Source organism: Mycteria americana, chromosome 4 (genome assembly GCF_035582795.1).
Source record: "Mycteria americana isolate JAX WOST 10 ecotype Jacksonville Zoo and Gardens chromosome 4, USCA_MyAme_1.0, whole genome shotgun sequence".
NCBI lineage: Eukaryota > Metazoa > Chordata > Aves > Ciconiiformes > Ciconiidae > Mycteria > Mycteria americana.
In genome coordinates, this window is record NC_134368.1 from 51,956,418 (window position 1) to 51,983,521 (window position 27,104).

Here is a 27,104-nt window from a genome sequence, read left to right on the forward strand (position 1 = left end):
CTATGAAAACCATTTTGCCCAGTTCACCTCTTTCCTCTGTCTCCTGCCAGTTGCCAGGCATCTCCCTCATGGGCCCCCAGGTTCCTTTTGGTCAGGCTATCACAGGCCATGATACTTCTTGGGCAGAGAACTGCAGGGTGTTTAGGGAACCTGCAGTAGCTTACCAGAGCAAGCCTTTCTGACATGAAGTCACTGTCAGCAGTCCACTTGGCAGAAGGAAAATGTAGCTCTGAAAGGAAGAAGGACATCCTTTCCTCCCCTCGAATCTCTTCATTTCTGTGCCAAACAGGAGGCGAGTGCCTTGCCTCTGCTTGGAGCAGAGTTTTTCCTCCCAAGGAGGAGGCGTTAGTTCATACTTTGGTGCAGAAGGACCTCTAGTGTCCCTTCACCGCTCGTGCTTTGGCCTCACAGCCCTAGCTCGGTATTTCTTGATCTCAAGACCCTCCTATGTACTGCGGAAGGAGATAAGGTCCCCATAGTGTGTATAGGGAAGTGGCTGGGAAAGACAGGCTGGGTTGCTCTCCCCTGGGGAGAAGTCAATTACTGTGTGCACCCGGTTCACCTTGCTTTGCTTCCACGGCTCCTCCACATCCTTTTTTCTTCACCCCGGGGGCCTCTGTGTGCCTTTTTGTGCGCCACAGGCTGCTCCATTCAAATATATTGCATTAAATGCTTCTGGTGTCTCAGTAACAGATTTTCCACTGCATTTCAGTGAACGGCAGTATAAATCTGTAGATTCATGTTGTGCTTCTTGGGACTTTTGCCCCCCCCTAGAGTGCCCCACCAAAAATCTGTGTTTAGTATTCAGCAGCTGTCATGGTTTAACCCCAGCCAGCAACTAAGCCCCATGCAGCCGCTCGCTTTCTCCCCTCTCTGTGGGATGGGGGAGAGCATCGGAAGGGTAGAAGTGACAAAACTCGTGGGTTGAGATAAAGACAGTTTAATAGGCAAAGCAAAAGCTGCGCACGCAAGCAAAGCAAAACAAGGAATTAATTCACTCCTTCCCATGGGCAGGCAGGTGTTCAGCCATCTCCAGGAAAGCAGGGCTCTGTCACCTGTAACGGGTACTTGGGAAGACAAACGCCATCACTCTGAACATCCCCCCTTCCTCCTCCTTCCCCCAGCTCTGTATGCTGAGCATGACACCATATGGTATGGGATATCCCTTTGGTCAGTGGGGGTCAGCTGTCCCAGCCGTGTCCCCTCCCAGCTTCTTGTGCACCCCCAGCCTCCTCGCTGGTGGGGTGGGGTGAGGAGCAGAAGAGGCCTTGACTCTGTGGAAGCACTGCTCAGCAATAGCTAAAACATCCCTGTGTTATCAACACTGTTTCCAGCACAAATCCAAAACACAGCCCCATACTAGCTACTATGGAGAAAATCAACTCTATCCCAGCCAAAACCAGCACAGCAGCATAAAATTTTCTTAAGCAGACTGAATCTAATTCATCAGTGGAAGCTATGAGGAATACAACGAAAATGCTCTTATGTGTTTTGATCCATTTCCCCATTCACATGGGTATCCCTTATTTCACCGTCACGATGGTCCTGCATGCATCACTCCGGTGAGGACGTGTGGGAGGTGGGGCAGGCTGGGTGGCCTTTCCTGGGGGGGAAGCTTCCAGGGTCTTTGAAGGCAGGGGAGATTTAGCAGACGATAGGAGGGACTATGTGAGAATGGCAGCAGACGGATTTTAGATGTTTATGTATTTCTAAGCCGGGCATTTCACTCGCTGCTTGGCTTCACGCAGCCAAGTAGCCGCTCCGAATTTGTGCGGGCTCTTGCTCAGGATACAGGGCGCAGCAGGAGACGGGGAAGAGCGGAGTCGGTCTCTGGGCTTACGGAAACCTAGAAAGGATGGACGCAGGCGGGTCACTCTCCGAGGCGAATGATGAAGTCAAACGGGTGCCTTTTCCACACGGAAAACCCCGGCACCCTTCCACCCGCTTTCCGGTTTCCCCTCTCCTCCCGCCCCGAGCAGCAGCCGCCTGCCGCGGGGAGCCGGAGCCCACCGGAGCCCACCGGAGCCCAGCAGCTCACGCGTCTTCAGCGCAGGGCTCGGGGTTTGCCGGCTCCGGACTCCCAGGTCCCGGGGATCCCGCTCCTCCCCCTCCCGCTGCCGCCGCCGCACCCGCCGAGTTTCGGTTCCCGTTTCCCCGCCGGGGCGGGGCGTTCCCGGCGCTGCCCCGGCGCTGCCCCGGCGTGCCGAGCTGTCGGGCGGCCGGCGAGCGGGGATGGCGGCGGGACGGCGGCAGCGGCGGCGGCGGCAGCAGCGGGGCCAGAGGCGCGGCCCCGCGCAGCGGCCGCGGGGTGCGGAAGGTACCGAGCGGCGGGAGCGGCGGGGAGGGCGGCGGGCGGCCCTGCCGCGGGTGGGGGCCTCCCGGCCGAGCGCGGACCCGCTGCCGGAGCCGTGCGCGTCGCGCTCGGCGGTGAGACCCTCCGGGACGCGTCCGTGCGTGGGCGGGGACGGGTCCGTGGAGGTGAAACCCGTGAAGTTGCCGCGATCTGCGGTGCTGCCTCTCGGGGAGAGCGGGCCGCGGCGTGCGGTGCTTGGACAGCGGGCAGCAATCGGGGGAGGCTGGGAGGAGGCCGGCCGTGCCGGGGGGCAGACGGGGCTTTTCCTCTCCTCTCCGGCTACGTGTTGTGATTAGGCTGGGGAGGCGGAGAGGGGCGGACAGTGAGCCTCCGGAGGTGTGCGGTCTGTCAGGGAAGGCCCTGCTGATGGCTGCCTTTCACGCTGGGGCATCCTGGCTGTCAGATGCTTGGGCTGCAGTGGGGCCGCGCGCGAGAAACTGGGTGGCTCTGGGGCCTGAGGGCCAGGAACGCACCTGCAGCCCATCAGCTGCCGGCGAGAAGGGACTTCCTTCTGCTGGAAAGAGGCAACGCGTGAATTTTCCATCATTGCTTCTCCAGTGCCTTGTAAAACATCTGACTTCAAGGCATCCCATCCCCAAGGCTGTGACTAATCTGGGGCGGTCAGATACCTCAGGAGGTGCTTTATCTCCCCAGGACACTCTCCACAGCTGTGCAAAAGTAACAGAATGTGCTTCTGCTGACGTTTTGCTGATCGTCTTGGGAGCTGGTGGCATAGCAGCCTAAGAGATGGAGAGATGCCTTTTCGTGGTAGCCAGGAGAATTGTCTGGCATGAAACCAAGCAGTGGGTAGGACACTGAAACCCCAAGGGGCCTGAGAAAATAAGTCATACACACTTGTCTCACTTCTTCCTGAAGAGCAGAAGCTCTTGGTGAAAGCAGTAGCACACAGAGATCTTGGGGAGGGGGCCAAGATGGTTAAGATGCCCGCTGCCTTAGCGTGACCGTCGTGCCTGTCCATATTTGTTCTGCAGAACTCACGCAGTCGCAGAGGAATGTGAAGGTGCAGTGTTCAAACCATGATGCAACACATACGCTCGTTCTCTCCCCTAATGGGAAGCTTTCTGAACAGTGGGCTACAGCTTCAGCTCGCTGTTCTAAGACAAGGTAAGAAGCTTTCACGGGGTGGATGGTAACGGTCAGAGAAAGTGGCCCACTTTTCCTAAAGGTAACATCCAAGAGACTGAGGCGTGTTCCTGTTGTAGAGAGGAAACTGGAACACATTCATTCCTAGTACCCAAAACTTTATCTTCTTTTGTTACCCAGCAAAGAGTGCACTGATTTTGAGGATAACACCAAGATCTGAGCTGCTTGAGATGCACGTGAGACAGCTTTCTCTCAAACTTAGTAAGGATTGGTAGCATATACCAGAGTGATGCAGATGACTTGCAAACCACATGTGGCTTGGGAAAGCTGTGGGTGAAAGACCCAAGCACATCTGAACCTTGCCACCTTCTGATTAAGCTGAGAGGTTAACCATCATCTAAAAGTGGCACAGCAGTTTGCTGCGGGATTTTCTGTTAACTTGCCCAAGGCTGAGCCTGATTCTTTTCCAGCTTCCCATGGTGCAAATCACAATCAAATCAGTTAGCGCAGCTGCAGTAGGCTAGCATAAGAGCAGGGTGAATAACTTACAGGTGACCTATATTTTTCCACATAATTCCCGCTAAACATGCTAGGACTTGGTGAGCAGAGGATCTTCTTCCTTTACTTTGTCTCATGGCACAGCATCTATCTATTTTGATTTGGTTTTTTTTTCCCCTTATTTTTGTAGGCTGGTGAAAGAACTAGGAAACCAAGATATTGTTCAAATAGCATGTGGGGACCAGCACGCCATGGCACTGTCCAGAGGTAGCCTCTTTCAAGCACACTTCTCATCCAAACGGGAGTCACATTATGGCAGGCTTGCTCTTGGAAGGGAGTGTTTGAACTCCTTCCAGTAGTTGGTGACACCATCAGAGATGACTGAGCGATGGGTGGGGGACACAAAGTGCGCTGGCTATCAGCGCTGCCCTTTCCCCCCAGCGCCCAGGGACCTGCAGCTCCGTCTCTCTCCAGTTCCTGAGCACTACCCCTCCGCAAAGGTGTGTTGTGGAGAGCAGACGTGGCCGCCCCACTCTGCACTCACCAGACCTGATTGTTCTTAACTTGGAGAACCTCTCTGGTTGGGAACTTCTTCCAAGTATGGCTGTAGAGGTGGAAACACCCTGCCTTTATTCTTGCTGTGCTGAGTCACCCGGGCAGCATGGGACTGCCCCAAAGGGGTCAGAAGCAAACAGGGAGATTTGGTTGCTGCTGATGGTCTCACCTTGCAGCCAGATCCCTGAAAACAGCACTGATTTTCACTCCCACTCCCAAAATGCAAAAACTCCAGGGAAGCAGTGAGGCTGAGCTGTTTTGTTTTGTGTGTGAAGGAGGTGAGCTCTTCACCTGGGGCCAGAACGCCCACGGACAGCTTGGAGTGGGGAGCCAAACCACGCTCATCCCCCAACCACAGCTGGTGGAAAGACTGAAGGGCATCTCACTTGCTCAAATTGCTGCTGGAGGAGCTCACACTGCTGCCGTGTCACTCTCTGGAGCTGTGTACTCCTGGGGAAAGAACGATTTTGGACAGCTGGGACTCGGAGACACAGAAGGTAAGGAAGGACAGCAGTAGGAAGGTGTTTTCCTGGTCAGTATGCTTACTGCAGACACAGGAGTGGCTCCTCAGGACTGCCAAGCCCCTTTGGAGCAGCAGTGGACAGTAAAGTCTTTTGAAGAAAGTGTATCTGGATAAGTTATTTGTTTCCTGACCAGGAAAGGCATGCAGGGACAAGGGATTTAGGGGTTGTATTTCTACAGAGAATGTCCAATCGTTTTATGTAGCCAGCTGGATAGCGTGGGCTCTTAAAACCATATGTCTCAGAGGTCTCTTTCCAATCCCATTCTCTCTCCAGGCAGTTTTCCATGAAGGAAATTAATTTTATTTCTCTTTGCCTTCTTTAATTCTCTGTAAACACAAGGTGAGAGGAGAATTAAAATCACCCATTGTCTTCAAACCTAGGAGGCTAGAGCAGAGTTGCCCTAGCCAGACAGAACCTGAAGTCAGTGGGATCTGAATGAGTCCACGCCCTTGAGAGTCAGATATTTTGAAGCCAAGTACCTTTTGGCAAGCAGATGTGAAAGCGCTGTGGTTTGTTTCAGGTTGAATGTACGTAAAAAGAAAATACTGTGGAAAAGACAGAACATTATGAGAAAGAGTATGTTATAAGGGGATGGTAGAAAACAACTCAAACCCAAGTTATAAATACATGAATTGCTGTAAGAGAGGACTGAAATGCGCTAAACCCCCCTATTTTCTAAATCTTTCTTTGTGTGAGACCCCCCAGTACTCTTTCACTTTAGCAGTGCTACCTTCTTTCCAGACAGGGACTGCCCATCATATGTTGGAGCGTTAGAGCACTGGAAGACTGTATTTATCTCATGTGGGGCAGATCATACAGCAGTTCTCTCCAAGGTGAGTCTGAAATGGAAAGTCAGCATCTGAGACCTCACCCGGCGAGAGAAGATACACTGCTAAAAGTCAGCGTGGAGAAACGGGGATGGCAACGCTTGCTTCCATCTGAGTCTGAAGACTATCCCCTAGGGATGCTAACTAAGCTATTGGGAAAACTGGCCTTTTCTCAGATTCCCATCACCTGCTTGCAGACTTTTGCAGAAAGATGGTGAATGGGAATCCTGGGGCAAAGAGGTGCAGTTCAACTGTCAGTACTTTTTGAAAATATTTTCTTTTTTATAGCATGTTGGGGACTTCAGAAAATGTGCTAGGGTTTACTCATACAAGTAAAATTCTTAAGCAACAGGGAGTTATTCTCAAGAGTTAAATTGCTTTTCTCAGGAGTTAAACGATTTGGACGTTAGACAGTGGCTTGAGGCTTGATGAGGCTTGAAGATGAGGCTTGATGTGAATGAACTCTACCTGTGTTTGAATCAGGGATGTTTTGAATCAAGTCCCATATAACGCATTGTGTCTTGCTGGCTCTCGCTCTCAGTGGTGACCATTTGAATGCCGTTAATAATGCAGCGATCCTGTTGTTCGTTTCTTCATCTTCAAGGAGGGGTTGGTGTGCACCTTTGGAGCAGGAGGCGCTGGCCAGCTTGGTCACAACTCCACCCGCAATGAACTCATGCCTCGTCTGGTGGCCGAGCTGTGGGGAGCGAGAGTTTCGCAGGTTGCCTGCGGCAGGTGGGAAAGTACCAATAACATGCCTTCTAAGGTCAAGGTCTTAGAGGAATCACTGAAGAACAGTAGAGAGGGGAGTCACCAAGATGTTCAAATCCCTGTATCCCAGTAGGTCAGCACTGTCAGAATATTGTCCACTCTTCAAGTGTAAGCCACCCTCCTGCCACAGCCCCAGTGAAAGCAAAACCCCTCAGCCCGTGCCGAGCAGAGGGAGAGGGCTGCAAAAACCACCAGAAGCCCTTGGGTTTTACCTCTTTTAAGAAATGAAGGGTGTGCTGGGTTCCAAAGGGCAAAAGACTGTCAAAAGCCTGCATCGGGAAAGTCACTGAATTCTTGTCCACTTTGACAAACTTGTGGGTCTTTAGAAAGAACCGAAGAGCGGTGATAATTATCCAATTTTATTCTGTCTTTCTGGAACTGGGCCAGAAAAAGTCTCCTGTTGACTTTCCTGGGCTTTGTATCAGGCTCAGCAGCATAGAAGTTGCGCTTTTAAAAATGGAAAGGCAAAGCTGACAAAGCATAACACTTTATTTTTGTATGTGGAACCAGGGTGAATCACAAACGTTAGAGGATAGTACAGGAAATTTGAGTCCATATGTTTCTTTATTGCTGAATGTTTATGCAAGGAAGGGTCCTAAGACTTTGGTTAAAGGGATTCTATAGCTGAACTGTCAGGACTTTTAAAGACAAGCCTGAGCTATCCACTCTGATAACGTATCTGTAAATTTTATTCTGACTAGCCCAGTGGTATTAGCTTATTATGACCATTTTTCTTTGTCTGAACAGACAGCACACCCTGGTCTATGTCCCCTCCTTGGACAAAGTCTATTCCTTTGGTTCTGGAGAAGAAGGACAGCTGGGAGATGAGAGAAAGCCTAATCAGTTAATACCACTTCCCATCGATTCACCAGTGAATGCTGGAAAATCCTGTCGTGGTAATGACCATTGCAGATGTGTACAATCTGTATTCATTTCTTCCAGGGAGATGTTTGCTTTCTTGATTTCATGTTTACACTGAGAGGCTAACATAATGTCTCGTGCTTGCTTGGTCATCCCAACAAATTCTACAATGGATAATTCCGTTTGCTGCTTGATTTATCATCATGGGTAATGGCCACATAGAATCAACCTTTAGACAGACAGCTACTATCTGAAGGGTTTTTTTACTGTTCCACATCTGTGCACTGAACTCTCTGAAGATAATGACTGTCTCTTCAAATGTTCCTTTGAAAATCTTTTTGTTCTTTCACAGGAAACAACATGTCACAAAAGGTGATTGAAATTATCGCAGGAGGAAACCGAAGTATTGTCCTTTCCAAGAAGAACAAGGTATATGCATATTTGATCATGGCTTCTAATTTTACCATTGTTCACATTACTGCTGGAAACATTTGGGTTTTCCATCCTGCTTTTAGCGCTCCAAGCTCATATATGTCTCTTGCAGTTCTTTCCATGCTTACCCAGAAACTAACTTGTATTGCAAATAGGTATCTGTCCTGTGGTTAATGCATCTGGATCATGCTGGATGACCATTAATTTGTTCATACTTGGGCTGAAATCTTCTAATGATTGGCTTGAAACAAAGAATCCCATCTGCTAGACCTGTAATCTTGTCAATATTTTCATGCATTTCACACAGAATTCCTATTTGGATGGAATTGCCACTCTGAAGGATAAAGATGTGGATGCATGGATTTCTAATTCCAGTTCGCAACACTGGGAGAGTATAAAAAAGTAAGTCAGAAACCTGCTGGTCTTTTTTTTTTTCCCCCTGATACATTATTTTCTCTAAAAATTATTATTATTTGGACACCATTGTAGGAACTGATGTTCAAGAATTTAGCCCAGACAGAATCTTGTACCAGCACTTCTTACTTAGTTTTTGCACAGCAAAAAGAGATGTTGATAAGCAGCAGCCCTTCGATAACCCTTTTGCAGGAACAGAGCAGACGTACTGCCTGGCTACAGAAGGCTGTCCTCTTCTTGCACAGAATGGTTGTTAAGTTGATGAAGAGCTGACAAGTTAAATCAGTGAAAGATTCGGTCTGCAGACTGAGGCCTTGTGCAAAAATCGTAACCCAGCGTATCCAAACTGGAATTATTTGTGTGTGTCAGCATTTAAAAATTAGTGATCCCTTCTTTAGTTACCCATTTTCAAAAGCAGTAAGTGTGTACTACTGTGGGAAGCCTTACACTTATGGCCGAGAATTATGATTATGCAGTCTTTTTTCAGATCTTACATGGGAGGTTATTTTCTTTGCGCAAGTCTGACTCCAGCTGCTGATTTTGAGCATTTAAAAATCTTGGCTAATTTGGACCTAAATGTTTCCCTGACCACTTTTAGTATGGTTTTGATCATATGGAAGGTGGTTGTTGAGAGGGTGAGAGAGAGAGGATTCTTTCCAGATCTCAGTAGGAAGGGCCTGACAGCAAATCGCTTGATAAAATAGCTGCTTTAATAAGAACAGAACCAGGAATACAGGTAGTTAGTAAGTCTAACGTCCCTTCAGATGCTGGGAACCCAGCTTTTGTGCAGCAGCAAGTGGACACCCTGATGGATTTTCCCTCAGCGTGCTGCAAAGATCCTGTCCGTGGAGGGGCTCCTTCTCCCTCCTGTGCCGCAGTGCCTTTTATTTTGCACAACAAACAAAACAAAACCAGATAACGTCCCAACCTGCCAGGAGAAGATATCTCCATCATAACACCCACCAGCATGCAACGCAGGCTGGCGTGGGGCGCTTGAGCAGGTTCCCTTACAAGGCCCTGGAGAGCAGAGGTGGCTTGCCGAAGATCACTAACTCCTCAAATACAATGTCGTCTGCAACGCTGTCAATAAAATGGTGCTAAGAAAAGTTTTATGTGGTCAGGTGCAGACATACTCGTACACACGTTTTTCGTTCTTTCACAATTAAAAACCTGACGTTGTTACTCGCGTTGAAAGGATTGACTTTGGTTTCTTTTTTACTACCAGGAATATCAGACTGATCTTTTCATCTGAGGCTTGCATCAATGGAAGCTTCCTGGAGAAAAGGTAGCGTGTGCTGACTTAGATGTAACAGAATATATTGGCTGCGTGTAAACTGACCAGGAAGTGTTATTTCAGGCCACCTATGCAAAGAAGATTAGTCGTATCTGAATTTGCAAGAAACAAGTCTGTATTTTTTAAAGCCCATGCTAAAATTAAGTCTTTTACCCCCCCAGTCCTATTGAAATTTGCTATAGAAGCTCACATGCTAGCAGATTATCCCATAGTGACATTTGACAGATGATGATAAGGGTTGAGTCACCATCCCTGAAGGTATTTAAAAGACGTGTAGATGTGGTGCTTAGGGACATAGTTTAGTGGTGGACTTGGCAGTGCTAGGTTAACTGTTGGACTCAATGATCTTAAAGGTCTTTTCCAACCTAAATGATTCTATGATAAGCCCTTCAGATGATATTACAGCTCCCAAAGGATCCATAATAGTTCCTCCCAGCACTGAAGTGCAAGTTGTTTTAGGGTGAAATACAGGAAGCCTACCATTAACAGTGCACAGCTACACAAGACAGGAAGGACAGAATATTAATCAGGTCACACCACAGTGAGAATATCTTCTTAGAACAGGTGAAATTATACCTGCTGGAGCTGGAGCTGAACTTTCCAAGTATTTTCTGATGTTAGGATGCTTCACTATTCAGTCAGTAACAAAAAACCAGCTTCTTACATCATTTTGTGTTTTTTTTTTTTTCCTTTGTGATAGAGACAAACATTTCAAAACTTCCAAAGAAGTCTCGGGTGTAGACATGTCAGAAGTGCAATGTTTTTATAAGAAGATCAGCAAGAAGCCAAAAGTCTTCCAGGAGGTAAGGATTCAATATAAGGATTGTCACTACACAGATACTGAGGACCTGTGGATTTGTACATGAAACTTGGGAATTCTGTGCCAACCTAATTTATAGATTATTTTGGCAAAACATAATTGCATTTTTAACCCTTGTCTCTCTTTTTTTTTTTTTCCCCCTCTGAAGGTGCAAAAGGAGATTGAGAAGTTACTGCCGTCATTGTCTTCCTCTCCCATCTCACCTGAAAATTTCAGAGTCTACTTGATCTTGCCTTTCCTTCTGCAGGGAGAAGATGACAGCTCTTTCCATTCTCTCAGGCTGTTAGCACAAGCCATCACGAAGCTCCAGCCAAAGGACCTGCAAACTCTTGGTAGGGTTTTATGATGATAGAACGGAATGATTTAAATGCTTGGTCATTTTTGGCTGCAGAGCAAGAGTTAGTATCACCAATGTAATTTGTTCCAGAGTTCAGCCTGGAAGTAATGCTTTTGGTAGAAGTAGAAACATGGAGACTACACAGCAAGACACAAGAAAAAAAAAATTCTCAGTCTGAGGTTTACTAATTTTTGTAGTGCAACATTAAGCATTTTTTTGGTTCAGTTCATTTGCTAAAGAGAAGATGCAGCTTCATCCAGAAATTACAGTTATTTGCATGTTACCTGTGATGGATACTTCACTAGCTGCTTTCTTTACAGAATGCCTGTGGTCAAATCTAGAAACATCTTTTTTCAAGGAGCTGGTCTTTCTATATCAGAGAGTTTCCCAGAAAACACTGTCTCAATTTTTAATGGAAGTCACAAGTTTGAAAAGAAACCCCTACTACCTGCACCCACAAGAAACAGACACTCTGCAAATACTGCAGATTCTTTACCAGGTGAGAAAGTGTTGCGATCCCGATTAGATAGGACGTATCAGTATGAGTTAAGAGTATTTTAACCCTTTTTACTTGATAATTCTCTGCGTTTCCTTCTTACAAAGGAACATGGGGCCTTGTCATTTGACATTGCTTCAGGAATCTCTTTGGCTCTACACCAGCATAGCTTTGAAGGAATCCTGCTCTTGACTTGTGCCTGGCTGACCCTCTACGGAAATGAAGAGCTGACGCATGTTACAGCCCCTGACAGGGGGCAGGGGGAGGGATGCTGTCAGTGGTGTGAGGAGTGCATGCATTGATGCGTACACAGCTATGGATGTGCTGTCTGTTACATAGCATGCCCGTTCCCCTTTCTGCTAGTGAGATCCCTCATCCCAGTAACTGCTCACAGCATTTAAAAGACAACCCACCTGCTTGGCACATCATGGCTGCTACAGTAACACTGCATGATGCTTTAAGAGCCTGCTACCTGAGAAATCTTCAGGCACAATAGAATTAGAGCATCTTTAGCTGCATATGAACGAGGGGAAGAAAGGGGGCAATAACTGTATTCTTGACAACCATCCTTTCTCCTGCTGAGATGCCCAAAGTTTAGGAAAGTCAAGAGCTCAAGCATGCAATTAGTATGAATCAGAGAGAGTTGTTAAATTTTGTTCAGAATTTAATATCCTTTTGGCTGAGAATGCAGAGTTGGGTCTCGAAGTTTAGACTCTTGAATCTGTATTTATCCAGATAAATAAACTGAAAAGTGCAGCAGGCCTACTCCTCCCTAAGTGGTTACATCATTTGGAGCTTTACATGTTCACTGTCCCCCCCCAAATTTGTATCTTTGCCAGGCAACAAGTAGGAACATGAATAGGGAACTTCAGACTGTTCTGCAACATGAAAGACGCTCAAAGTGAAACATACCTTTCCTGATGGAGTCCTGTTAAGGGGTCTTCATTGTAAATGAAAATTGCTTTCCTGCTAGGTTATACATGGCTTTCTGAGACTTCTCACTGTTGAGTGCTGTGCTACTCGTAGCACTTCCATCCTTCCATTTCCATGCAGGGTCTCAGAGCTCTTTCTGCAGAGGCCCATTACTCCTTAGTCCTGTCCTGCCACACAGACACATAGCTCACTAGATCTGCTGACACCCTTTTCCCTATTGCGTGTATCAATGCAGGTGAACTCCAGAACTGGTTTCAGAGTACAAGAAAACAACTTCTATGTGCCTCAAGTGAAAGTGATTACCACAGTGTGTTTGTGGTGTAATATAGAAGTAAGTATAAAATCTTACCACCAGTGCAAACCACTTTTTTTTTCTATTTAAATGAGTCAATATATATGAAAGTCAACTCTAGACTCTAGCCCAATACATCTCAAAACCAGTGCATTTTCCCTAGTCCTCCAGCTGTTCTAAATTATGCAAGCCATTTACCATCCCAGTATTTTAGCAGCTACAATAGTGCCTTTCCTGAGATGACCCCTGGTTCTAAGAGTTGGAGCTGTCCTCCAGCATCTTAAGCAGCTCTATTTGCTTTGAACTGGTGATCAGTGTGAAATAGCACCATGAGGGATGGTTGCTATACTTCTTGTTACTCTGGATCTTATTATGTTTAATTAACAGAAATAATGTGAGGTCTCTTTAAACTTTTATGTAGAAACCCTATTGAGCATTTCAATTTACTTACATCTAAAAACAAAGCCGTACTAATGAAAAATAATCTGTGAAATGGTTCATTTCTTGATGACAGGAAGGAGTGAAAATTAGCTACCAAATGCAATCGGTGTCACAGGAAGGAGCATGAAATGGAAACGTGGATAGTAGGGCTTCCTTAGGCAAAAAATGCAGTTTTCTGGCAACTTGGCTGGAATTTGCAGGGCAACTGCCTAATTCTTTCATAAGCTTTTGTTTGCTAATGTACCAATTTTGTACCAATTAACCAGAGCGGAGGAGGAAGTTTGAGAAACAGTATAGAATCAAAAGCCAAATAGGACATTACCTGAAGTTGCTGCCTTGTCACACTGGAGGTGTAACACTTTGAATTAGATTATTTTGTATATCAATGTCTACTTTTGGTATTACACATAATAAACCCAACAGTTTTTAACAACAATGTACCATAACCTGGGTATCCAGGACATTTTTACTATGTGTTTTGGTTTAGCTGAATTATGGAAGATGCTATTAAAATCACTATATGTCTGTTTTAGTCTTGGGCACTGTAACACAAGTGTCTGCCTGCACAGACAGTTTAGATGCCTCTCTGTCAGGGTTTTCCACTCACAGAAGTATTTAGAAGCTCCTTTTAGAAAGCATGCCCCTGTTGGTGTAGTGTTCATGTACACAACAAGGGCATGTTTCAGAGATACAGGAATTTGTCAGAGTACAGACTGGCAGTTCAGTCTGCACATGTACCCCCAAACTCTGATTTTGCAAGAGAAAAATCAACACATCTTTTTCTTTCTTCCGTGTCATTTCAGATGGCCCTGGGGAAGCTGACCAAATATCCATGCATCTTTGACATGCAAGACAAGATCTGTGTTCATTATAAAGAATGCGAAACTCTGTCCAGCCCCTTTAGTGATGTAAGTGTGGCCAATTTTTTTACAATTTAGAAGAGATAAACACACTGGTAACACACTGTTACTTCAATCTTCAGGGCTACTTAACACTGATGGGCCAGGAAAACTGGGTTTTTCCAGTCAAAAGAGAGTGCCTTCTGCAAGACATATGGACCCATTTAAACAATGCACCAAATGAGCAATTCAGGAAGATCTTACAGGTAAGGTACCAAACTGTATTATTTGTTAGCTCTGAATACATTGCTGCAGTGTTCTTTGGTTTTCAGTGTTACTGAAGTATTGGTAGAAGGGTTTCAGTATTCACTGAGCATACAACAAAACAACTACTCATCAAATTATTATAAAACATGTTTCACAAGGGATGTAGAGTAAATCTGGAGGGCAGTATCATACATTCTTAATCCAGGTAGCCATCAAGCTCTGTTGGCATAAGTTAAATGCAAGTGGCAGTGCTATTTACTGTGAGGTTGCTTTGGGGTAATGTAATAGGATTGGTCAGGAAACTGGTAGCTGGCAAAGTCCATTATTATTACTGCTAGACTGACTTTAAAGACTCTAAGCTAGTTTGCTGTATGTGAAAAGCCTGGTGGCTGGGGAGCCATCATTAAGAGGCCAGCAAATGACATAGCCATGAAAGCCATTTGTCTCATGGAGGTGCTGCCTGAAGGTAAAGGAAGGATAGTGCCAGCAAGAGAGATGAAAAGCTGATTATAATGCTGCTGTCTCTGCGTGGCTTTAGTCTGTGGTTTCCACACAAACCCAGTACGGTTCTGGCAGCCGTATTTTCTTCAGGTATTGCAATGCTAGCCCTGTCCTGCAAAAGCCATTAGATGGCTGACATGGGAACAGGGCACCTGGCCGGAGCAGAGCTCAGCTCAGGGACCATGTGCCAGTATCAGTCACTAGCACGAGGGCCATCAGATTCTGGCACCACGCCTGTGCAGCAGGAACTATCAGCCTCAGCACCCTATTACCTAGTTCTGGTTCTTTCCAAGTGAGCCTTCTCACCAACCAGAGCTGTCAAAGCTTTTCCTTCCTGTACACTTAGGAGAAGATTCGCAATGGCTCCTAGAGCTACCTTTCCTTCCCCCTTCCTCACTACATCAACTGAAAGAGGCATTTATTTATGGAGGCAATAAGGCTTGTGCTCTGTACTGTCCTCTAGATCTAGAGTCTCTCTAGATGATTGTACAAGGAGCCCCGACAAACAGCTGCACTTAGCTAGTCAGCCTTTGAATACACCTCTTGCGGACGCTGCCTTTCATACTGTGCATCACACCGTAATTTGCCCAGCAGCAGCCTGATCAATTTGACTGCATTATTAGTATCCCACCAAGAGACACTGAGGTCTGCAGTATTTACAACTTGGTGCTGCATTTCTGAATTTTTCAGCAGGTAAAGGACATTCATGTGTCTGTGTTGCAGATATAAACCACTGTAACAAAACATAAAAAAGAAACCCTTGTGATAGATTATCATAGCATTAACCTGTCCCCTTCATAGCTGTGTCCTGTTAAGACATTTTGTCAGACAGTACCAAGAACTTTGCATGTGACACCCTCATAGTGGTCTGTCACTCCATTCTCTAGTGTTGCTGTAAATGAAAACAGGGAAGGTTGAAGTATTTAGCAGAACCATCTTCTGTTCCCTCTCTACTGAGGAGGATAGTGCTAAGGGGAAAGATAGTCTACATACTTAAACACCATTTGTAGCTGCCAACTTGGCTACCAAATCCTGGGCTCAGTTGGAGTTATTTTGCCTCTAACCTGTCAGGAGATGCCTCTTGAACGAAGATGACCCAGCCTGGCTATCAAACTTGGGCACTCAGACACATTTAACAAATAGTACAGGGATATACATCTCCTAAGCAGACACTGGAATGTGTTGTAGGCCACTCTAACAAACCCCCCAAATGCACAAGTCCATCTTTTATGCAGTGCTGTCACTTCCCCATCTTTATAAAAAAAAAACCCAAAACCAACCAAACAAAAACAAAACAAGCAAGCAAGCAGCTACTGGATGTACAGACATGGGTATCATCCAAGTAAATTTCTTCATTTAACACAAGTTTTGCTATTAAACATCAGCCTAATTTATTTTAAGTTCTTCTGACAGTGAGACAAATATATTTCAATACACACATCAGTTCAAAACAAAACCAAAGCTCGTAATTCAAAGAGAGATTCATATCACTGCATGTTGTCATTGCTTATTATTTAAGATCAGTTATTTCAGTCAGGGTACAGTTCTTCCTCATAAGAATGATCACCACCTAGATTTTCATTAGTGCCACTACAAACGCACAACACTCTTGAAGGGATACATTACAAGGAATTAGTGTTTCTTGTTATTTCTCCTCTTTATCTGCCCTAGCAGTAATTAAATAATAGGCTGCTGCAGAGGACTTCATACTGTTCCAGATACCACTAGAAAAATGGTAACAGTCACTAGTGCCAGAAGGGAACTCTCTCAAATCAACTGCAATACCTGATAAGATTAAATAAACTGCGTTGCTTAGAGAAGCCCAGGGGTTAGCAAATGCATCGCACTAGTTGTGCCTAAAAAGCTTAATCCCCATCCAGGTCCACAGGTGGAAGAATACATATACCGGTATTGTAACAGGAAGGAGGAGACTGTAGAAACATAAGCTGTTTGTGCTGGTGCAGCCCTGTGGGAAGGTTTCGTCTACGCTGGCTGAGTAAAACAAGCCTGCTAGGGACAGGAGGGGAACAAGCACAGTCAGTGTGGGCAGGGAGGGGAGCATGCCTCCTCCGGCCATCGGCCCCAGGTTACCGCTGTGGCTGGTGGGTCCTCAGGGCTGCTTCAAGCCCTCAGCTGGGGGCTTCTTCCGAGTCGTCCTGGCAGCCTCTGGGATCATGTTCGGGATGCCGTCGATGATGGGGTATGCAATGCCCAGCTCCTCGTTAATGAGCTCGTTGGTAGCTTCTTCGTACCTGGCCAGGCGAGTCGGGGGAAAAAAACAAAAGAAAAGGAGTGAATAAGCTGGGTTTGCCCTTTGACAGCCCCGCTCGCTCGACTCGGGGCGGCAGCAGGCCAAGGGCGGGCTGCCAGGGCTGCTCTCCCCCCGCCGGCCCCCGCCCCTCACCTCAGCGGCCGCTTGGAGAGCGGGCACACCAGGAAGCGCAGCAGCGACGGCTCCAGCGGCTGCGGCCGCGCTGAGCCCGAGCCTGAGCCCGAGGCCTGCCCCTGGCCCGGGTCCTGGCCCTGCCCGCCGCCGCTCGCTGCGCGGCCGCCCGCTGCCGCCCTCCGCAGCACCGCCGCCGCGCCGCGCCCGCCGCCGCGCAGCATAGCCGCTCCCCCGCCCGGCCGCCGCTTCCGGTGCGCCCGCCAACCCGCCCCGGGCTGCGCCGCGGCGCGCGCGCGGTGGTCCCGGTCCCCGCCTTCCCCCGGCGGGTGCCGGTGCCGGTCTCCCCGGCGCTACGGGTGTCTCGGGGCTCGCAGGTGGAGTTCGTGGGCGAGGCGGGAGTGGATGAAGGCGGGCTGTCCCAGGAGCTCTTCAGCGTCGCCGCCAGGACCCTCTGCCAGCCCAGCACCGGCGTCTTCCGCCGCGTCGCCTCCGACCTCGCGTGGTTCCCCAGCCAGGTAAGGGGCCGGGCCGCCGCGGCAGCCCCGCCGCCCGGGGAGGTGGGGAGCCTGCTCCCGGGAAAAGGCGGTCACGGCCTTTTTTACGTGCTTGTTCTTAACCAGGCCTCGAGTGGCGAGCACACCTTCTTCCGGATCGGGACGCTGTGCGGAATGGCGCTGTACAACCGGCTCCTGGCGCCCTTCCCCTTCCCCACGGCTCTCTACAAAAAGCTGCTGGGCGTCGCGCCCGCCCTGAAGGACCTGGAGGAGCTGTGGCCAGCCGCAGGCCGGTACGGGCCAGGCACGGCCCGGGCTTTTGCTGGGAAGCTACGGCCGAGGCGGGCCGCCCAGCCTGCCGATGCGCGGGGAGATCTGCCGCGCCGCGTTGGGGGTGCCCGCGGCAGCTGCGTTTGCCGTTGCGGAGCTGCTAAAGCCGCAGGTTTGCAAGGTGCTCCTTGTGCAGGGCACAGATGTTGCTCTCGAGCAGAGGCCGGCATCGCCAAAATAACAGGCCAAGCCCCGTGGCTTAGAAGGGGGCAGATTTCTGCTCCACGTGAGCTGAAGTCCACACTGTGAATATATACTTCACAAGCAGTATTTAAATGCATGTACATACAGCACACCTATACTCACACAAAACCACTTTGAGCTGTAGTTCGGACTTGGAAGAACTAAGCGCCCAACTACTAATTTTTTTTTTTTTTCTGATTTACCAATCATTGGTTTCCACCATGATGTTACGCATAAGCACAGTATTACCATATGCTGCGGTTGTGCCAAATCTGAGAACCCGCATGCGGGGTTTCCACGCGCTGGGAAAGGAGATTTCGGGCAGATATAGCTGGGAGAGGTGCTGCTGCTGCCCTAAGCCCAGCTTTCCACGCAAGTGCTATAAACAGCCGAGAAGATGAGAACCCCTTCCCATGAGCCAGTGACTGCTGAGGTGGACTGAAATGTCAGGTTGCCTGCAGTACTTTGAGAGGTGCTGCATCCCAAAACAGTTCTACCAGATCATCCCACTGGTCCACACTTAATTCCTCACTAGATGATATATTTGCAAGAACAAGGCTGTGGTCCAAGCCCACTTGCCACAGAACTTTTGTGTAAAGTTATCCCCACAGGGCGTGGGGATAGACTTGCCTGGAATCCTTCGCAGTGAAGGCATTTGCTCTCTGCTCATGGCAGCAGCGGGATGTAAGCGTACAGATCAGTTTAGGGCTATATATGAAGCTTCTGTGTGAGTATAGGTGTGCTGTATGTACATGCATTTAAATACTGCTTGTCGAAGGATGGTTTTCAGCAGAATTTGAAAGTGCATTGAATGGTCATGTTTCTTCTCTCTTTTTTCCCCTTTGTTTTTCGAAAGGAGTCTTCAGGGAATTTTGGATGAAGAATATGATCATAACCTTGAGAGCCTGGACTTGGACTTCACGGTAAGACATTATTGTGCCATTCAGACGTGCCATGCACGTCAGGCAAGACAATGTCCCACTGCAAACGACACAACTTGTCTGTAAACTGAAACTAGTAAGAGTGCTATGTCAGGCTCTACAGAAAGGAAGAAAGATAGATGTAGCACACATATATCTCTCATATATAGATATAGCATCCAATGTTTTCATTTATTTGTGTAGATAATGGAAGAAGGAGGTTCCATGGTTCCTGTTGAACTGAAAAAAAATGGTGCCAACATTCGTGTCACTAAGGATAACAGGTCGGTTTTCTTTTTCTTTTTCCTATCGTGTTGTCTTGTTATGAGTGTATGAAATACCATCTCTATACCCATCCCTATATACTCTTAGAAAATATTGAACATCAGCATTGTGCCGTTGGTCTTGGTCCAGTAGGTTGTATGCTTTCTGTTCTTGCTGTATGTGCTGCATATGTGCCAGACATCAACAGTTTGTGCAAGCAGTGGATAAGAAGGGGATCCTTGGACATGCTGGCATCTGCATATACAGAGATGCCTGGCCTCATCAGGGAAAATCCTAACAAATGTATAGAATACCCCTGAACAATATTTTGAGGGAAATGCAGACAACTTGTCTGGGAAATCCAGCTATAGGTACACCTTTATTAAGTTTTTTTTACAAGCAAAATGTTTCCTGCTTAGTTACGTATATGGAATGTATCTTGTATATAACAGAGGAAGAGCAATCTATCAATAAGGTATTGTGTTAATATTAACCTCAGCACAGGGGACAGAGAGAAGTTCTGTGGCCTGAGTTATGCAGATGATCTGGGGACCCATAGGGATGCATGAAAGGGCTGTTTAGGAAGCTTAAAGTATAGCGTTTACATTGAGTTGATTGTACAAGTACAACGTCAGTAAATGAATCCCCATCACAAATAGAGAAGAGTGAATCTGTACTGATTAGCAGCTGTGCAAATATTTATTTTGATTTCAGGGTAGTTCTTGGGCATTCAGTGGGAATTTTGCTGAATTTACACCATTTAGGTCTGCTAGGTTCCATCTTAATAATGAAGTGTCTGATAGGATTTCATTGGAGAGTTCACATGAAGTACAAGGAGTATTATCAAAATGAATCCAGGTTGGCCAGCGTCCTCTTTTATTTGTGATGATCCTCCCAGCTTATTCAGTGAATAAATAATTGCCAGTGATGACTGCTCTCAGTAAAGACCGAGTCTTTACAGTAGAGCAGGTCATATGGAATAAAGGAATAAGGAATAAAGTTCTCTATAATTCTCCTTTTAAAAAAGCACCTATTGCATTTCTTGTTTGATTCAAAATATCTTTGCAGGAAGGAATTTGTTGACTTGTATTTGAATTATGTGTTCAATGAATCGATACGGGAGCCATTTGAGGACTTTATGCAAGGGTTTTTAAGAGGCTGCCCAGCTACAAAGTGGAAGATGTTTCTCCCTGTAGAGCTCCAGATGGTTCTCCAGGGACACACAAAATTTGACTGGCATCTGCTGGAAAAGGTACTGGATACAAGCACAGTATACCTCTCCTGTATCTGCTGAGCATAAACTCTTTCTGACCTGTTCTTTTGTTGAGTGCATAGGTCATGAACAGAAAAACAGAAGCTCAAGGGACTTTCTCTTTTCTTGATTTGTGTCTTTGTTTTGAGTCTGTTTCTAATCTACATCAGGTACAAGAATAAAGGGGACTAAAAATCAAGTCGTAGCTCAAGGGTTGTCATATGAATCTTTGAAAAACAAATGAACAAGCAGATTCCAGAGGTTAAGAGCATTTGAGTATCTATGAACAGGATTATAAAATTTATCAGATGAACTGTTGTTGCTTTAAATAAAAATGGAAATAGTGAGGATTAACTGGCCTGGTTTATTGTTATCTCTTTGACAGAATGTGATGTACAGACAGTATAAAAAGTCAGATCGAACCATCGGGTATTTTTGGACTGTGTTTCACAAACTCCCAGAAGAAAAAAAGAAAATGTTTCTTGGTAATATATCAGGCATTTTAAACTTTTCATAGCACTTTTCTCTCCCCCACAACACACATTTTAGATGCTTGCACATGAAAAATACTATAGTTCCAAACTGCTTTTCGACATGTTTCCCCCCCTCCCCCATTTTCTAGTGAAAGCCAGAAAGAAGTGACACAAAGAATTGCACAGACACAGTTCTGACCCTTCTCACATCCCTTGAGGCTTGCCCGAGTGCATCTGACTGCCTTGAACCTTGCAATTACTTTATCCTTTACTTTTGAGGTTATCAGTTGTTGGTCAGAGGCCTCAACTTGTGTGAGCAGACTATGCTGATGTAAGCAGTTGAGCTTTCTCAAAGGATCGCAGAAGCTAGCTCATCCTTTTTAAATGTAGAAGGTCAAACCTCGCCTGGCCTTTCTCATCCACAAAGTCTGTATAAGTAAAAGTAAAAGAGCGCTTACAATTATGAATCAGCAAGAGATTTTATTATATTCAGGTACAAATTTAACAAAGCAAAATAATTAGCTTATTGAAATACCCATATTTTTACACTAATTTTCCCTCGTGATTTTCATCCTCTGATAACATTATCTTGTTGTTTTTTTTTAATTTGCTAACTTGTTTGTGTTTTTCTTTTCCCCCTTCCTTCAGCTTTTGTGTCAGGATCTGATCGAATCCCTGGCTATGGACTAGAACATTTTAAATTTTCTATTGCGGATCCTCAAGACAAAAATCCAGATGAGCTCTATCCTTTTGCCAATACCTGTGAGCACATTTTGTTCCTCCCCAGATACAGCAGTAAAAAAATACTCAAGAAAAAGTTGCTCTTTGCCATAGAGCATAATGAAAATTTTGGCTTGCCCTAACTCTTGATCAGGAGCACTTTAAAGCAAAAATAAGAAAACAATTCTTTGTTTCACTTGTCATATTTTTCTCTTAATAACTCCAATTTACTGGTTTCTACCCTGCCTTTTTTTTACTGTACTTTATAAACACTTGAGTGTGTGTATTCACTGAGATTTTATATTGATTATAAAAAATGAGCTTAGACCAGATACCTGATTGTTAGATTATAAAGTTAGGAAAGAAGAATCCTATTTAACATGCTTCTAAGAAGCAAGCTGATAACCAAGTATATTTACATATGTGTCATCCTGTTTGCACTGTGCTGGTCTTGTTTAGTTGGTGAGCTTTCAGCAGCAGGGATTCTGTGATTTGTGCATTACCAAACATACAGCCAGTATATGCTAAGCAGTCATTGTTACAAGAGGAAGCTAGGGTAAAGTTTTAATCTTTATTAGTTAAGGATTCTCTTGGAGAGCAACTAACACTAAGGGGACATGTTCCTGCAAACTGTGAATTGAAGGAACAGTCTGTGCTCACCTGGAAATGGCCTTGGACTTACCTGAGAGAAGTTCTTAGGATGAGGATTTGGTCATTCCTAGACTTTGTCAAAAGCTGTATTTGTAAAGCATTAATGGACTTACTTAGTGTCATAACAGTGATATTTGTCATGTTTCTTTATATCTTCTAAGGAGATGTTTGGCAATTGAATCAAACAAAATGTTAGGCTTGCAGAACAGCTCTGTCTACAGAACCCTGTGGACATGAGGCTTGCAGGACTGCTGGAAGCTCATTGTCGAAACAGTGTGTAGCACTGGAAGGATATTGACAATGTCAGGCAGGATGTAAAGGCAGGATGTGTATTTTTCTGTATATTTTGCTTTGTGTAAAAATATAGAGAGAAAGAGAGAGAGAGAGAACAATCATGATTTTTCAGCAGTCCTCTTTCCTTCGGTGTGTTAAATGTGTCAGTGGACATACATATGTAAAGAAGACTTTTACTGTGTTGAATTAAATTATCATTGATTAAATTTGCACACCTGTAGTTGTGTTCTTCCTTTGCTATGCGGCTGCCTACACGTGACAGTGTATTTGTGTTTTCTGTCCTCGTTGATATGGGGAAGCCATTCACAAGAGGAGTCAAAGGCTGATGTAAGTGTATTTCAAATAGATGCATTGCGTGTATTGGCTGAACAAGTCAAGGTCTTTCATGTTTGGTGCAGAATATGCTTTAGATGAATGTAAAAATTGAGAGTGAGAAGAAGATGGCAATTTTTACCTCCTGTTCTGTCTTGACTTTGTGTTGGGTATCACATGCACACCCCCTTGGACCAGGGAGGCCACCTTTTTGAAATGCCAGTGAATTATATAAACCTTTTTTAGAAGTGACTGTTAGGCTTATGGTTTTTTTTTCTTTAGGAAAGATAATGTTTCCTAGGAAAGACATAGGCATTATTTATGAATTTCCAGCTCAGTAAAAAGGACATTGTTACATATTAAGAAAAAGAAAGCTTCCTTTTACGTTACAGTATAGTAATTAGTAAAGAAAAACTTCAAGCACTCGCTTCAAGCACCAGGGCGGTACAGGAAAGCAGGTGGCACGGCAGTGGCGACAGGAAGACGGGAATTAGCGGCTCGGAGGACGCCAGCTGCCAGCCAAGGGGAGCGAGGGGACACATGGCCTGTGCAGAGCTAGCCCCCGGCCCCCTCGCCCGCCTGGGGCAGACAGGACACCACAGGGATGCTTGCATCCCCTGGGAAAGGCACCACCCTGCTGCAGGTGAGTTTTTGTGGAAAGAGGGAACTGGCAGAAGCCCAGGCTGTTGTCCTCATTGAGCCGGAGGGTCTCCATCCCACACCCAGCTGATGCCGCACCATCACAGATGTCTGTCGCGGCAGCTTAGCCTGCTGCTCTTCGCCAGCCTGCTCCTGGCTGCTTCTTTCCTTCTTTATGTTCTTCTAAGCCTCCGTTAGGGCTTGGAAATCCAGAGTGGTCTTCTGTGCTGTGCAAGTGTACAAAAGTTGTATTCTGTTTGGATTTCAAAATAACCCATTAGAGATTAAATGATAATAGGTTTATTTAGAGCCTGAAGGAATTTCCTTCTCATCATGTATGATGCAATGTCACATGGGAGATTAAAGCCCAGAGTAACTTTCAAGGCTATTTTTAATTTGTCCTCAAATAAGCCCTGCTTTTATTTAAAAAAAAAAAAAAAGACCTTCAGAGGGAGCAGAGTAGAGCACTCCTGTCATTTTCTGAAATTAATTTGAGCACCAAGCTGTGTCTACATTTTCTCAGGCAGTGCTCATTATAAAGTATGCAGGGGAATACAAACATGAGTGAGCCTTGCACTCAGCTACGAGTTTAAAAGGCTTTACACAGGTAGCAAGAGTACATTGAACCTGCAGCAGAAATTTTTTTTAGACCACTCGTCTGATCTGAACATCACCTGTAGAGAAGCGCAAGAGCCTGACGGAGCAGCTGATGTAACCAGGGTGGGTCTGGGGCAACCAGGACACCCCGGCAGCTTGTAAGCCGTCAGAAACGAAGGAGGTAGCCTGGTGAAGTGTGTTAGGGGTGAGCTTCGTGCTGGATTTGCTGCAGAGAGGACACCACGCAGAAATACCGCTTCCTTGGAAGGTAGCGGGACCTCGCCTTGGCTGCCTAACCCCCAGCTGAGCCCCCTGAAAAGCTCTTTCCTAACATGGGAAGGGCCAAAAAAGAAAAAATACAGAAGAGTTTATTGCTTCCAGAGCAACACAGAGACATCAACGGCCACACAGAAGGATTTTTCCTACCCACAACAGCTTTCTGGCCCAGATGCTTGGGGCGTAGACTTGTGGCCCATGCGGCAGTTTCCCTGCGGTGGCATGCTCTGTGGCTAGCTTTCCCGCCCTCCTCAGGCTGCCATATTGGTGAAAAGCTCTGACAACAGGCAGGACTGACTAGGCATAAAGCATCACTACCTCTGCAGACCCCATTGAAAGGTCTGTGCCACGGCCCATTGTAGCAGAAGGCTAGCAACGGCACCTAGTGAAGGACTCTGGAGGAAAACCCCTGCTGGAAGAGGGTTCACAGGGCAGGTGAAAGCTGCCACCCTGTCTTCCTTTGTGGAGATAACTCTAATGAATAATAACTTGTATTACCACAACATTCAGGAGACCTCACCACATGCTTGCCCATGTGGTTCGTGACACTGGACTGCTGTTCAGCTGCTGGGGGGAGAAGTGGTGCTTTGGCAAGCAGGATGAGCTGCAGATTTTGGCTTCTCTGGGTATCTTCAGACCTGGCCTCTGGATGACCTAACCCGTCAAGGAAATGGTGAGCTACCTGTTCTTCTGGCGAAGGTCCAACCTCGCCATGGGGCCTCCTAGGGCAGCCCTTAACCAGCAGGGAGATGTGGACCCCAGCCTGATCCAGCCTGACCACCCCCAGGTGAGGAAGACCCATGGTTCGATGAAACCTGGGCTCTTGCGAAGAAATCAGCCGTGGTAGCAGCCTCCAGAGGGGGCTGTGCACAGTGCAGTGCAGGGACACAAACCAAATGGGTTTATTTTGGTGTCTTCATCTAATTTTATCCATTTATGAAGGACCAGCCTTGAAAATTCTCCACGGACCTGAAATGTAGCAGTTAGAAATTGGCTTAAGCAAGAGATTCCTGGCTCCCTCGAACAAATTCCGGGCTTTGCTCCCTCATCTCCTTTTTTTTTGCTTTTTTTGTGTGCATCTTCCCTTCCTTGATTACTCAATTAGAAACAAACGGGAAACTGAGCGTAAAGGGAAATGCTGACTGTTTTGCAAAAGTCTCCAGATGACGAAATAAATAAAACAAAAACAAAGGAAATATTTTTTCCTCTACTCTTTCAGTTATTCTAGAAGCTGCTTGTAACACTGGTTAAGTAAAAGCTATTACATCACAGGTGTAATTTTACACTGGAGAGTAACTCTTTTTATGCTAAACATGCATGATCCATGCAAATACAGGTGAATTTTTATCCGATACGTGACACATTGCATGCTAAGTATGCAAACACTACAAACTGCCAGGAGTGTAGCGTAAGGGAGGTGAATACTGTGGGCACTGGACTTGCTTTAGGGACCTCTTCCCCCCCCACTCCAAGCCCTTGCAAACATCTTGATGTGGTTTGCTCAAATATTGACTGTCATTTTGATGGTCTGAGTGGGATCCAGCTTGTGCATTGTGGTGTGCAAAGACTTTTTCTAATGGATGGCATTACAATCAGAAAATGAGTACTCAGGAGTTATACAATTGCTTGCTCATTGGCCTCCCCCCCCCCCCCCGAGATTTATCCTTTGACCACCAATATTTCCTTACGGTTGAAACTTTGTCTAAAATGTCAGAGTTCCTAAGCAAACAAGCCTGTCAGGTGCCTAAAGGCCATATAAAATGCAAGATGAAAAAAAAGGAGAGGGGAAAGGAACCGACTATTGCTGTTAATAAGTGATATTCCATGCTTAACAAAACCAAGAGTCATTTGATGCAGTGGAAAGCTGGTTTTCCCTTGAGACCTTCATTTAGTGTAGCTTAAATTCTAGCATATTTGCATACGCTTAACTTTCCCCATTGATTTCTATTGTCTTTAGTACAGCTACTGATCTGCTTAGCCTGTAAGGCTTGCTAAATCTCTGCAGTCACAACCCTTGGCCGCCGTTTCGCGGCGTGAGCTGGTTATCCATACTGCTCCGTCTTTGGCAGCAGCCTCAGCTCCTCTGGCATTTCACCATCGGCGGGAACACGGGCATGCTGCGTGACCACAGCAAGCTCTGACTGCAAGCAGTGCCCTGGCTTCAGGGAAAGGAGATTCCCTGAACAGACCTTCCTGGTGGACAGGCAGAAACGGCAGCACAACCTCCCCGGGGAATTGTCGTGCCCCCCGCCCCGAGAAGCAGACTGCAGTCACTGCTCCCCAGACGCCAGCAGGCCGGGGAGCCCCGGAGAGCCGGCTGGCTCCCTCCTCACCGCAGCTCGGTGAGGCAGCGGCCTCCTCACCGGCCTGAGCGAGCCACAGCAGCCGCCCGCGCAGGCGACGCCAGCCCTGAAGCAGCCCCTCACGCTGAAGCGGCCCGCCGCCGGCCGCTGCCGTGGGGTGTTCGGGCGGTGCGTGCCCCGCGCGGGGGCCTTCCCGCAGCCGCCCCACGGGCCCGGGGAAAGCGCTGAGACGGCGGGGGGGCGAGAGGCGGAGGACAGCAGCAGCCATCGCCCTCGCCCGCCGGCGGGGACCCACCGGCTGACAGAGCGCCCCGCCCCACCTCGCGCGGGGCGGGGCGAGACGCAGCGCCCGCCGCCGATTTGTGCTCCGGGGCCGGCCCCGCGCTTCCCATTGGCCGTCCTGCGCCGTCACTCCCGCCGGCGGCGGCGGTATCAGGGGGCTGGACTTCCT

At 46.9% G+C, this 27,104-nt stretch overlaps 3 protein-coding genes across 7 annotated transcripts; 1 reads left to right on the top strand and 2 right to left on the bottom strand.

Annotated features, from left to right (window-relative positions):
* Positions 1-2,191: 2,191 nt before the first annotated feature.
* LOC142409267 (E3 ISG15--protein ligase HERC5-like) lies at positions 2,192-22,604 on the top strand. 5 transcript variants are annotated; one of them, XM_075500560.1, is made up of 23 exons: positions 2,192-2,317; positions 3,346-3,478; positions 4,146-4,222; positions 4,786-5,007; positions 5,776-5,867; positions 6,466-6,596; positions 7,380-7,528; positions 7,846-7,922; positions 8,233-8,327; positions 9,565-9,624; positions 10,334-10,436; positions 10,602-10,785; positions 11,111-11,289; positions 12,455-12,550; positions 13,756-13,860; positions 13,935-14,057; positions 17,320-17,460; positions 17,566-17,732; positions 18,809-18,875; positions 19,077-19,156; positions 20,205-20,388; positions 20,774-20,873; positions 21,510-22,604. In XM_075500560.1, exons 1-23 carry the CDS (start codon positions 2,233-2,235, stop codon positions 21,722-21,724), a joined length of 2,865 nt encoding a protein of 954 aa, XP_075356675.1. In that variant the 5' UTR covers positions 2,192-2,232; the 3' UTR covers positions 21,725-22,604. The 5 variants fall into 5 exon arrangements, with proteins under 5 accessions (XP_075356675.1, XP_075356677.1, XP_075356678.1 ...); XM_075500561.1 differs by having other exon boundaries at positions 2,217-2,308; XM_075500562.1 differs by lacking the exon at positions 9,565-9,624.
* Positions 10,594-16,636, bottom strand: PIGY (phosphatidylinositol glycan anchor biosynthesis class Y). The gene has a single exon (XM_075500567.1). The coding sequence runs from the start codon at positions 16,634-16,636 to the stop codon at positions 16,406-16,408; it is 231 nt and encodes a 76-aa protein (XP_075356682.1). The 3' UTR covers positions 10,594-16,405.
* Positions 16,670-17,205, bottom strand: PYURF (PIGY upstream open reading frame). The gene is made up of 2 exons (XM_075500566.1): positions 16,964-17,205; positions 16,670-16,811 (listed from the first exon to the last, which is right to left on the bottom strand). Exons 1-2 carry the CDS (start codon positions 17,164-17,166, stop codon positions 16,670-16,672), a joined length of 345 nt encoding a protein of 114 aa, XP_075356681.1. The 5' UTR covers positions 17,167-17,205.
* Positions 22,605-27,104: the final 4,500 nt, after the last annotated feature.